Source organism: Pelecanus crispus, chromosome 3, assembly GCF_030463565.1.
Source record: "Pelecanus crispus isolate bPelCri1 chromosome 3, bPelCri1.pri, whole genome shotgun sequence".
NCBI classification, from domain to species: domain Eukaryota; kingdom Metazoa; phylum Chordata; class Aves; order Pelecaniformes; family Pelecanidae; genus Pelecanus; species Pelecanus crispus.
Genome location: NC_134645.1, coordinates 42,351,952 through 42,365,345, shown reverse-complemented (window position 1 = coordinate 42,365,345; position 13,394 = coordinate 42,351,952). Strand labels below are relative to the sequence as shown.

General features: G+C 39.5%; 1 protein-coding gene across 2 annotated transcripts; it reads right to left on the bottom strand.

Moving 5' to 3' along the window:
• Positions 1-4,793: 4,793 nt before the first annotated feature.
• On the bottom strand, positions 4,794-13,329 carry CRIPT (CXXC repeat containing interactor of PDZ3 domain). Of its 2 annotated transcripts, none has more exons than XM_075707438.1 (5): positions 13,286-13,329; positions 12,897-12,962; positions 12,446-12,500; positions 11,680-11,783; positions 4,794-4,913 (listed from the first exon to the last, which is right to left on the bottom strand). In XM_075707438.1, the coding sequence occupies exons 1-5, from the start codon at positions 13,299-13,301 to the stop codon at positions 4,798-4,800; spliced, it is 357 nt and encodes a 118-aa protein (XP_075563553.1). In that variant the 5' UTR covers positions 13,302-13,329; the 3' UTR covers positions 4,794-4,797. The 2 variants fall into 2 exon arrangements, with proteins under 2 accessions (XP_075563553.1, XP_075563554.1); XM_075707439.1 differs by lacking the exon at positions 4,794-4,913 and adding an exon at positions 7,866-8,324.
• Between the last annotated feature and the right edge of the window lie 65 nt (positions 13,330-13,394).

Here is a 13,394-nt window from a genome sequence, read left to right as displayed (position 1 = left end):
GGGTACCCACAGTTGTAGAAGTAAAATAATTCCTGGTATTAAAAAGTCAGGAACAGCTATGCAGTCCCAGTGTATCACTGTCATCTGCCTCTTGGGACATTTCGGGGTGATTCTGAGCCAGCTCCCGAAGCTCACTTTGCTAATGACCCTGCTAATGACCTTGGTGAAGTCATTTGCAGCTAGCTTCACAAAAGAGATGTTGGTGTTCCAGTGCTTTGTTGTTAGGCCAACTCATGAGCAACAGGATCTTCAGCCTTGAGATGGGCACTGCAGCTTTCCTGCACAAAAGCCTGTGTGTTGTTGGGGGCTGAAGGACGAGATCCTCAAAAAGCAACAATCTGAGTGAGAAGCTACCTAAGCTGCTTTAAGGTCTTAATCCTTAGAGGTTGCTAGGTATCAAATTCCCAAGATGAAGAGGAGGAACATGTCTTCAGTCAGACGTTTACCGCTAACTCCATTCTAGAGATAAAAGGCAGATGATTCTTACAGGAAAGAGGAATACACAGTGGGTGATAGATGGGTCTTCTCATTAACTGAAGCATGTTTAAATATTGACTACTGAAAAACAGCAGTTCATTTCAGAGCTGTTCTCAGATGTTAAGAATGGTACTCCCATGAACTTGTATCCAGAACTGTAGTATTTTAGAATGTTAAACTAAGGTTGAACATTTAACAAATCGCTTTGTGGTCACATATGCATGGTATTGCTCAGTGTTGACAAACAGCAGGGCAGTCACCAGCGTCATTCTTGCTGTCTTGCAAGAACATCCAAAATCCAAGGAAGAATATTTCCATGCTGATCAAGAATTAAATGGAAACAGATTCTGAATCACAGGTTGATGGCACTGACAGTAAAAACAATTGCCAGACACCGATTACCATATGTGGTATGTTTGTGCTATGTTGGAAGAATCTGTGCAAGAGAAACAGCTATGTCACAGCTTTGTTCTCACTTCTTGTTAGCACCTTGCAGTCTCCTAAAAGTCTTGCTAAAGGATGAAAGTATTTAATTCATAGCTACCCAACAAAAAACAGACAAGGTGTTCTCTCACTGTTTGCAGCATAATGCCAGTGTAACATTTTACTAGTTGTCATCTAAAATGACCTACTCGTCTCCACACAAGAAATCAAAAAGAAACCAACTCATCCCAACTACTAATAAAGCCTACAGAATACAAACTTAACTACATATCCCCCCAAAGACACTCAGGCATTACCCAGATTTCAGTAGGAGCTGGATGACCGCACGCCTTTGAGGATCCAGACCCCTAATCCTTGCTCCTGAGGTTTCTGTCCCATTTCAAAGGATTCTATGGGCTACTTTCCATAAGATGCTTTGATCAAAAAAAAACAAAAACAAAAACAAAAACAAAAACAGGTCTCTTTCTACATCATGAAATTTGGACTCTCAAATATATAGAAATGTTACAGGGCCTTCTGCAGGATTCAAAGAGGACAAACCTGTATTTGTTCGGCCCACAAAAAATGTTTTTAATCTTTTTCCTTAACCTAAAGCAATTTCCTAGGACAGACTGGAAAAGGGTTGAATGATATACTGTATCATGCAATGTATATATTATAGTAGGTCAGTACTATAACATCAGCCTGTTTCGATACATGGAAAATGCTCAATCATCCATTAACAGGCTGCCTCATTCCTCCTGCAAAGGTAATTTATTTATCACTTGCTGGAAATTCCAGCTCAGAAGTCCTGCTTGCCACTTTTTGAAGGGAATACAGAACAAACAAGGTAACACAATGCTGTTTCTTAAGATCTCTGGGATCAGTCAGTCTTTCCAGATTGTTATGTACAGGGAAAAGATCAGCTGCTATTGTATCACTATTTACCTGCTAGTGGCAAGCTGAATTTTTATTAAAGCTTTAGTGGAAATAAACCTGCAGTAACAGTAAATCAGATAGAACAAGTGACACTTTTTATATACCATCACTAATATGCCACATTTTGTACCTTATTACACAGCTTGATGTGAGCACACATTCTCAACGAAACCAACTAAATAACCTTGAAATATTTGCACCTCTGAACCAAACTACGAGCAATACTTGGAGAAAAAGATACTATTCTACATCAAGAAGAGTGGCAAAATCTGACTGTTAACCTGAATTTGAATCAAAAGTTTATCTTCTACAGATGTTTGGGGGGTTTCCTATCAGATTATTGGTTTATTTTAATACATGCTCTTTCCTCAGCATTCTTAGTTTTACCAATTTTATAAATACAACATTTTTCACATGCAAATGTACTTGGAGATACAGTTCTGTGTTCCTCACTGCACTGCAATCCTGTTGACCCATCTTCTTGAGAAAATGTTGTCCTACAACAATGTGGATATGCCTTAATCTTCGGCAGAATTGGAATATATCATAACCTGTAGGTGCCCAAATAAGAACAAGTTAAACTGATACAGTTTTATATATGAAATGTTCAATAAATATCACATTTCTTGCCTAACTGTAATCAATGCTGAAAGTTGAACAATTATATAGAGAAAATGTTTACACAAATAAAACAGCTGTATAGCCCGAAGTATTAAGTACTGGTGGTGAAGCTTACATACACACACATATGCACATACACACACAATGTTATAGAAAACTGTTTGAATGGACCTCAAGGGGAAAAAAATCCCATATGAAAACTACGCTTTATTTATTTTCCAAATTAACCAATTCCTTCATTAAAGGGGTTCTTGTGTCAAACTCTTGTGTTAGTCTGCCCTGGTCATACAGGTATCAAAAGTATTACACACACAGGAGACACACAGAGACAAGCCATCTCTCAGCTATCTACATATGCCACAGTTTTTTTTAAATGAGTTTAATGTCGTCACTTTTTCAAAAGCCTTCCATAGAAGGACAGAGATTTAAGATGGCAGAGTAAAGTTTTTGCTTAATCCAATTAGCATTTAAATATTTTAATCAATAAAATATGACAATTGGACTGGGCTAGATGCCAACTCCCCGAGAGCCATGCCTTTCATCACACATAGTCTCAGTTGCACTGATGTGTTAGTGAACAGTAGTAAACATATCAGAACAGTAAATGTCCATGACACAATCTGGGAGCTGTATAAACTTAAAATCTTTACTTCTATGACAGCAAAAGGAGTAACAAAAAAAATTAACAGCAAGGAATGATTTCCTGAAGACCAGATTGATAATGATATATTTAAGATGCCTGTGATGAGGCCCATTAGCCAGGAGAAAACGGCAACTGTGAGTTCTGTGTGTTTGCACGTGATCTGAAACAGTTAACAATACTGATATTTAATCATCATAACCATGATGAGGCAGAAAAAACACCCCTCAACATTTGTCCTCCCAATACCACTTCGCAGACAAGCATATAGTAAGTGCATTTGCTGGAAGTGCTTATGCTTAATGAATTGCTAACATTGCTGAGCTCAGTCTGCATCTTTTAGTGCAAAGAGAGAGACAGAAAGGAAGGAGAAGTAGTTTCTAGAAGTTTTCTACTAGAAAGCCAATCTGGAAGCGTCTGCTTAATTAGGTAGTTATTTGGCCATCAATTCAATGGTGCCTGGAAAATCTACTTGCTATTTATCTCAAATGAATGGCAGCAAGGCAAGAAAACAAGCGTCAGAAGTGTCTTCATGAACCATGTAAGAAAGTAATCTTTACCAGCAATATTCACACGGAGAATACTCCACTCAGCTCTTCCTCTGGTTTCTTGGCAAGATTTCAAACAAATTCTTCTAGGTCCCTTCAACACATCTGTTCCTGTTGTCCTTAAGTGGGTGAAGTAAGCACTCCTTGTCAACAGAGAACTCACATTTTCTGCAGGCATTAGCCAGATATGATGGGCACGTGTATACCTCATGCAAGTTCTGCGAAGTGAACTATGGCCCCATCCATAAAAGTTGATGAAAAAATCAGTTTCTGATGAATTTCAGATGATCACTTCTTCCATAAAAGCACAAGTCTGGGAGAAAGACAAGCAGTTCAAAACCAACTGGTCTTCACGAGGCACATTTATAATCTTCACTAAAAGAAACATTTGGCTCTGTTATTTGTAAGGGCTGTCATCATGCTTTATCAGATTGTCCAACCAGTTTGCTGATTGGGAGAGCAAAAATATTTTTGCTTAATAGCAAACCTCAGCTGTGATGCGGCAATACATTCATTCTCTCATGATATTCAGGGCACGCTTCCCTGTCACCAGTATTGCGTGTTGCACCCTGCCACATTTTTTTTTTCTAAACCAGTGATCTGGTAAGATACTGTAAGCAAAAGAGATACCTGCATGCTCCCATGCTGAACCAGTGCTCACTTAGCAGATAGTTCTATTAAGCAACGAGTAAGTCAGCGACTGGGCAGCAACATCCCAAAACCCACTCTTGGATTCTCCAACATCCAAGGCAAATGACAGAAAGGGGCCCATCTTTAGGCCATATATACTTATAGGAGATCAGGAAGCCCAGTTTCAATCCAGGGAAAACAATGACTTGTCTGAGGGGGTTTTTAAAGATTTTATTAGCCCCAGAATCTTATTCTCAGTGTAGGGGCCCTATCACGAACTAAGTTTTCCCATGCCAGATGTAAAGAGCCACAGCTCCTGCTCTTGGCTTGCTGTCTTTCAATCAATAATTAATCTCGCATGCTGGGGATTCTTTCTGTGTCTGGGAAACTTACAGCTTTGTATAGGAAAATATAGCAACATGGTTCATTGCACTACTTCAAACAGCTGCTTAATTCAATCTATTGTTTTTTAATTTTTGCACATACCTCTTATGTCCACTGATAATACAAAGGCACCAGTCATTCTTGCCCAGAATTTATGATGGTGAAATTGGCAGAGGGTCCTGGCCTAAGTGTCTCTGGGTTGAGCGATGCACAAATATTCCAGTTCTGTACTAGCTGAGCAATCTGAGGCACTGCAGAGAGATGGGCTGATGACAGGAGTGATACCAGAACAAGCATGTAGGTGCAACAGACTTACCATCTGAAACCTGTACATCTCTTATTATAAATAAGAGATTTTGGTACAAGTCTGGGCCATTCTCAAGAAAAACTGGTTGCAAAGCAGTCAGTAACATCCCTGTATAGAAGACAAAGTCTTTCTTGCTATCCTTCTGATAATGGAGGAACAGAATAAACCTAGAAGGGGAAAAAAACCCCCACATTTCTACACGTAAACAATTAAAACAGTCCTAATGGCTTGGACCAATATTGCCAAATGACTATCCTGGATGGTCCTTTCTCCAGCTTCTGCAGCAAAAAGAACAGGGTTAAAAAAAAAACCCAAAATAAACCACCCCCAACATGGGGAAGAATGTAAGAACACCCTGACACAGTAAGGACCCTTCAACAGTTCCTGTTCAATTTTCATCTGACTGGCTGCTACAGGCACAGTAGCATTTTTATAGCTAATCTGTTCTTTCCTCTCAATAATCTGCATCAAAATGTTGCTTATACTTAGCTCAGTAATAGCTCTGGCCAATGACCATGCAGAAAGAGCAAGGACAGTATAGGAGTTCAGCAGTACTAGGGAAAATTCTAATCCTACTAAATTTGGCAGCACAAATCTCTTATGTAACTTGTGATTTAGAGGACAGCCTGATCATCTGGGAACATTAATGTGTTCTTTTCAGTACATTAAACAAAAATGGCAACTTTCCATTACAGATTTTCTTTTGTTTTTCAATGCATAATGTCTCAGGAAAGGCATCCTATGCTAACAAGACATTTTTAGTATCAACAAAAATGTTTTCATATGACAATTCAATTATACTGAAGGTGTATATAAGTTTAAAAGCTAACTTGAAGTGCTTCTTTGCCAAGATTGCCTTGAACTGCGGTGCATCTCAGAGGTGCAGGAGAGGGCTCGTGATCTAAATTTAAAACAATGGGTCTCCAAAACAATGCTTGGAAAATGGGCTTTTCTGAAAGTTGACTGTTACATCAGCAAATTTTACAGATCTCAGGAACTGAACCTCTCATGAGGCTAAGAAGGTTTGAGAGCTACAGATGGAAGATCCCAAGCATGTACAAACCATGAGAACAACAAACCACTGTTTGTATCCACTATTAAAAAAAAAAATAAAACAAACCCCAAACAAAACCTGTCCTCCTTCATTCTAACATGCAAAAGCAGCTGCCCAGTAATAGAATACAGGTGCATAAAAGCTCTATTCACAAAATAAATGTGAACAAAGGATCATATTATTTAAATCCCTGTTGTTCTTAAATCAGTTACAAAATGAGGTAACAGTTCATTCACTGCCAATATTTACAGAGTGCAGTAAACATTCAGTTCACACCATGTATTCAAGAATTACTAAATCATGCTTTCAAAATAGAAATACTGGCAAGTTTTAGGAAGACAAGAAAATAAATTTTGTTCACAGAATAGCAAAAAATCAATCTTATCATTCTTACAGAACACACCCATAAAGGGTGAAGAGTTCAGAGAATATCAGAGAACCTGCCACCTGAAATTGCCACACACTCTGCTGACAAGCACTTGCTGCAAAACTTGAAGCCAATTATAGACATTTTCTTTTCATCCATACAAAGGATGTGCCATAGAGATGTACACTAATATTAGAACTCCTTGATGTGTTTGGAAACAAGTGGCCACCACCATATGGAAATAACTTTGCAGGCTGCAAACTATCACCAGCTAGCTAATCCATGTACCTCCATTCAATTGTTAAGGTAGGCAAAGCTTTAAAAACGAAAAGCAGCATTCCTCTCTTCTTTTGGGGGACCCAGCTCATTCCACTATCCCGACAAAGCTTCTTAGTAAATATAAAATGGTGAAAAGAATTACCATTTTAGCAACTGCAGGATGTCAACACATTTGGAACAAGAAACGTTGGTGACAAATGTTCAATAATGGATAGTTAAGGGTGACAGGAAATGTCAGGCAACCCCCTTTAGAGGGCTACTTACAGCACAACCACAGCATGGCAGGAGCTAAGAGCATAGAGAATAACTATATCCCTAGTATTCTTTATTTTCTCCCACTAACACATAGAAAGAACAGCAATTTTTCAGCCTCCATTAGTCATGCAGTTGTCTCAGTAATAGATGAGAACAAAGGAAAACCTAAAACAGAGTATCTATTCATAGGGAAATTCCCATTGATAGTTTTTCTGTTACAGTTGAAAGAAAATTGCAAAAGCATAACAGATTGCCAAGAGGAGATTGCTGGGAGGAATAAACACTTAAATAGGTCTAGTTAAAACCCCACCATGAATTAAGACTACCATTCTTTTCCTTTAAAGTGCATGCACAGTGAACACTTAACTAACTCTCCACAACAGAATTGCTTTCTTATGTAGAAACTAAGCAAAGGACAAAAGAAATGCAGAGCCACACTCAGCCTCTCATGTTCAGAGAGGCTGGCTTCAAGTCTTATATCAAACCAATGCTGAAGAGAAGGCAGTCTGTTTTGATCTTTCAAATTTGACAAGTATATAAGCGATTACATCACAGAATTCAAGACCCAGTTTCAAACCAAGTATTTGAAAGCCAGACTAACTTAGGAAATGATGAGACTGAGACCTAGCATTAGAGGCTGATGCTCATTATTTTATTGCCTTGGGTCACCAGATGCTGTATGTAAAGCCTCCTTAGAGGCTAACAAGGGAATAGCTAAGCAGTCCTACTGCCAAAGTAAGAACTGGCAGAGTGACACACTAGATTTCAGTAGTTTAACAATTTGTGATTTAACCAACCCTACTGTAGGCAGAAACAAAACTCAACAGGACAATTGCATTAAAATCTGAAGGGCAATACTTAGAGGGGAGGATGTAATAGTCTGGAGTGACAGTAATTATAAATACCTATAGGCATAGAACTAAATGAACATACTACTTAAATGAGGTGATACAAGTTCATAGTTTATACATCTATAAAATGTTACTACCAGACAAGCAGAAGATGCAAGATACGACAAAAGAATAAAACTGTTAATCTCAAAGATCTGTGTTATGATGGTTACATAGTTTCAACCTATCAACTAGGATCTTCTCATTCACACGGAACTGTATCAGTTGCTGCAAACCATTACCTGCAAATACCAGTTAACAATAGTGCTAAATCAACAAAAACCAAATATTATGTACATTTCTAGGCAAACAATCACTCTTTACTTCTCGTCTCATTCCAAGTGAATGTATTATCTTCCACAAAGTAACTCACAAATGATTTTAGAGAAAAGTTACCGTGCAAAGACACAGAAGTAGAAGTTCATAAAAAGACTAATCAATACAATTAGACAGAAGTTTGCTTGTAGTTCTTTGTATCCAAGACCTTCTTGCCACACATTGAGCAGATGCCTGTAAGCACACAAAAGGTGTGTAAATGATTTTAAAATCATTAAAGTTTTTCTTCAAAAACATAGTTGCTATGTTTTTGTAAAGATCATTTTCAAAAAATTGTTTAAATGGGTTCTCATTGACAATCTATCTGTGCATTTTTTCACCAGATATTGCAAATTCAGAAGTAATAATATGACTTCTAATACAAATTAGTATTTGGAGCATATGTGTAATACTGTCACTTTAAAAAACAGGCTCTATTTTGAGAGCATTATGATTCACAACACTGCCCAAAGCATCTGTAATTTGCTGGAACACTGGAAGAGAGCCAGGAAAGGCTCCCATCTGGCAAACAGGTAAAATGGTGTATTATTAAACTTTGTAAGTCCTGTAGCCAAACCGAGGCCTGAGATGGACAGAGAGTAGCTAGGCTAAGAAAATATAGTCACCAACAAACGGACTGCTAAATGGAAGATTAACAGGTGGGGACCTTCAGACAACTGAGAAAGTTGAGAATAATATGGTTTCACAGAATTAAGCTATTTACAGAGAAGTGAGAAACAATGGACACCAGCAATACTTGAGAGTTGAAGTAAAGATGACCACTGATGTCCCAGAGGACTTTGACCTAAACCCAAAGAGTGGCAAGTCAGAAGACTAGAGCAGCAAAAAGTACAGAAGTTTGGCAGGGGCAGAGGCGCGGGTTGTCTCAGTGTTTCCCTCTTCTAAAGCAGAAAGGTGCTAAATCTTTTGTCTGGTAGGGCTGCATCTCATTTTACAAGACCATTCATCAGCAGACAAAAAAAAAAAATGTCAAGTGGCAACTATTCCTGTTAACTCTCTCCAAATCGTGTGCTTTCATATATTGACACCATGTAACTGGGCACATATGTAAGACTCCATTAGGAAAGAGAACAGCAGGGAACATGCCACATGATTTACTTTGGAGAGCAAAATCCAGCCCCAAAAGCCATTCACTTCAGGTCTAAATTGAGGAGTAATTAACTTTAGTTTGCCTCTCAATTTCATAGATATGCAACAGTTGAAGCACTAAGCCATATGACTGCATTTGCTTCAAGAAACATGCCACAACCACGTCTCTGATGGCCAGAACTAGAACCTAAAGCACTTAAGAGCTCTGAATTTTATGAAGAAACCAGATCCAAACTGGAAGGATACACAAGCAGAACAAAGACAAAACCTTAGCAAGGCCTGTTGTGACAGGACAAGGAGTAATGGTTTTAAACTAAAGGAGGGTAGATTTAGACTGGATATAAGGAAGAAATTTTTTACAATGAGGGCGGTGAAGCACTGGAACAGGTTGCCCAGAGAGGCAGTGGAGGCCCCATCCCTGGAAACATTCAAGGTCAGGTTGGACGGGGCTCTGAGCAACCTGATCTGGTTACAGCTGTCCCTGCTCACTGCAGGGGCATTGGGCTAGATGACCTCTAAAGGTCCCTTCCAACCCAAAGCTTTCTGATTCTATGAAATCCTGAAGCCCACCCAAACCAGCTGTAAATTTAAGAAAGAGAACAAGGTTCTATCATATTGGATTCAGGCAACCATCTGGTGAGCATCTAGCAACTAGAAAAGGCAACCCTCCTACAGCAGACTGCTAAACCACCGACTCAGTGACACAGTACATACTTATAGAACAACTAAAGTAATTTCATAAACAAAACTTACTACTGGTTAGCTGTAGCTCTACATCTAACAATGGGTTCAACCCATATCTGTGTGCTATGTGGATTCTTCGGTATTAATAACGTACCTGAGTTCGCATTGCTTTTTTTCCCCTCCAGGAATTACAAGTTTGAGCCCTTTTGATTACCTACTCAAAATCACAAGACTAGTAAAAGTTTTATATCCTTAAGGCTCTCCATCAAATTTGCTTGAAATTGATATTTTCCCCCCAAGGAATTTTTGAACCATTTTTAACGATACTGAAGACTTATTATGAATACGGGAGATAGAAAGCTTCCAGGTATAAGCAGAATTTCACTACACTCATTCACATGTAACTCGTAAGTACAGAAAGATTTGATATATTATGTACTGTGCAGTGCAATCTCTTGCTTTCTAGGGATGATGATTATATTCCTCTCATTTTTCAGCTTCACCTTAAGCCAGGCTTGACTTACAATGCATCAAGTGTGTTCACAACTGAACCAGAGACTCCTTTTAGAGAAATGAACCTTTCAATGGCTTATGTTAAGCCACTGAGTGGCTTAAGAATACATGCAGGCACAAAGACAGCCATGAGCATGATTTGCCTTCAGAGACACTTTCTTAATTGCTTTTACAACTCTATTTTTTTTCTCTTTGCCTTGTACTCCCCAGGTATTCTACTTTTGTTAAGCTAGCTTATTCATAGAATCATAGAATCGTTCAGGTTGGAAAAGACCTTTAAGATCATCCAGTCCAACCATTAACCTACACCACCAAGTCCACACTAAACCAATCAAGGGTAGACTAGACTAAACCATGTCCCAGAATGCCACGTCTACACGTTTTTTGAATGCTTCCAGGGATATATATATCTCTCCAACAATATATATATTGTTTTACCAAGATCAGAAGTTGGATTTTTGGTTGTTTTGTGGGGGTTTTTTGGGGGGGGCAGATAGGTCTGGGGTGTTTGGGTTTTGGTTTCAGAATTTTTTGTTTGATTTTGGGTAGGGTTTGTTTTGGGTTTTTTGAGGCCACTAATCAGAGTTTTAGATTTAGCTATTATAAAAAGGCGACAGGGGAGAAGGGAGCAGAAAAGGGACTGCAACAAGCAGTTGAGTTTTACAAAATCAATTTTTTTTTTTTTAAAACTAAGAAAAATCAAACTTTCCAGATGACAGTTTTCTATGCAATTGCCAAGATTAAGCTTACAGTTATTCTTCCAATTCTACTGCTTTAGATACCAGAAACATTCTAAAAGAACCAGAATCACAGAACAACTTTGGTTGGAAAGGATCTCCAGCAGTCTCTGGTCCTGCCCCTGCCCCACTCCAAACACGGCCGACTTGGATGAGGCTGGCTCAGGGCTTTTCAAGTCGAGCTCTGAATACCTCCCACAGAGGTTCCACAACCTCCGTGGGTCCCTGTTGTTGCAATATTTGACCACCCTCACAGTGAAAACTGCTTTCCTTGTATGTAATTAGATTTTTCCACATTCTAACCTATGTACGTTGTCTCTTATTCTATTCCGGTGCACCTCAGAAGAGTCTGACTCCATCTTCTCTATGCCTTCCTATTAGGAGTTGAAGATAGCAATTAAATCTCATCTTAGTCTTCTCTTTGTAAGGCAAAGCAAATTCAAAAGTTCCACTTCCTCTCTAATTTCAAACCAAACTGGGGTAATTTGGTACTCAGTGAAACTCACCTTTTTTATAGGCACATCCTTGACAATAGTGAGACCCTGGCTGATGGACAGAACTCTTACAAATCCGACATATTGCAAATTTGTTCTTTCCATAAGGATCAAACCTGGGAAAAAGAGAAAGTATTTTATTTATACACCTTGAAATAAAGTTATTTCTTCTGCCTCATTCTGAAAAGTCTAAGCCAGAGGGCACAGACAGAAACTCCAGCAAAAACTATAATTCAGAAAAGGGAGATACAAGGATTATTTCTAATAGGCTACACGAAGACTACAGAAAAGCTCCCACTTTCCCCATTAAGAGAGATTTCTTGCATTATGGACAAAAACTTAACAAAAGCAGAACTAAAAATGTGTCTTTTTATTAATATACTAGACCATTTTGAACTTAAACACCTTGCAGCAGCGCCTTGCCCCCTTGCATAACAGAACATCCCCCAGACATTAAGAAAATGCTCAAGAGATTGTACCAGCAATCTTGGCACAGAAAATAAGCCTTCCCAGCTCCTCTCCTAACAAAAGCATCAAACCCTCACAATTTCAGTGAGAACTGCAGTAAAATAGTTGCCCAGGCCCTTTGATTCAGCAGAAAGCACCAATGAAATATGTATGGAAATATTTTTACCAACTAATTGAATGTCATAATCCCCACAATTTTTTTTTTAAGTGTATTTTGGACAAGTTTTGAGCAGTTGCCCAGATATGCAGGAAACAGGCCTCAGTTACAGCAAACTGATTTCTTTAGCCAAAATCAGTATTAAATACCAACCTTGCCTTCTTCGAGGTCAATGCCTTGTTTTCATTTAACTTGCGGCCACCGCTTTCTACAAAAAGAATAAAACCATAAACCAATAAATTTCCCAGTTCCAACAATACTTTAAAAGCTTAGCTTACAGCTTTTACACATCCAAATAAAGTCACAAAGAGAGATAAAACATACAGCGCAGCATTAAAGCACAGGACAACAAAATACTTTATACTGCACTCTGTTTGCGTATTGTCATTCCATATGAGGGAAAAAAACCCCAGACAAGTTCAATACCGAAGAGCTCAGGGTAAATAAATTGCCAATGCATTAAATTAGCATAGGAGGGAAACTACAGTTCAAAATTAACCGGATTAACTATTTCAAATTTTAGCCTTAAGATCCTAAGATAGCTCAGGTGCCCAACTGGCTTTAAGATACCTGAAAAACAAGCGTTAAACCTCCCCAAGATTACCTGTAGTGTTTCTTGCACCATCTTTCCACGTATCGGGAGTGATTACCGTACCGAGCTTCTTCTCACCTACGTAAGGAAACATTACGAAGGGAAAAAATTAAAACGACGCTACGTTAATGCTCACAACAAGCTCTGCCTGCGGGAGAATGACAGCTCACACACAGACATTCCCGGAACCACCACCTACAGCCCGCCCTATACAGCCCGGGCCCCGTAGCTGCTGCTGCTGCTGCTGATGCTGCTGCTGCTGATGATGATGATGATGATGATGATGCTGAGCTCAAGGGACGCCCGGGACCCCCGAGGGAAGGGAAGGGGAGGGGAGGGGAGGGGAGGGGAAGGCCGACCCCCCCTCCCTCCCCCCCGGCCGCCCGCCCGCCCGCACTCACACTGCTCGCACACCATGGCGGCCCCCACAACAAACAAACGGCCACTTCCCGGCCCGCCCCGGAACTGACGCACTGGCGCCGCCGGCTTCCGTTGCCGGGCGCCCCCACG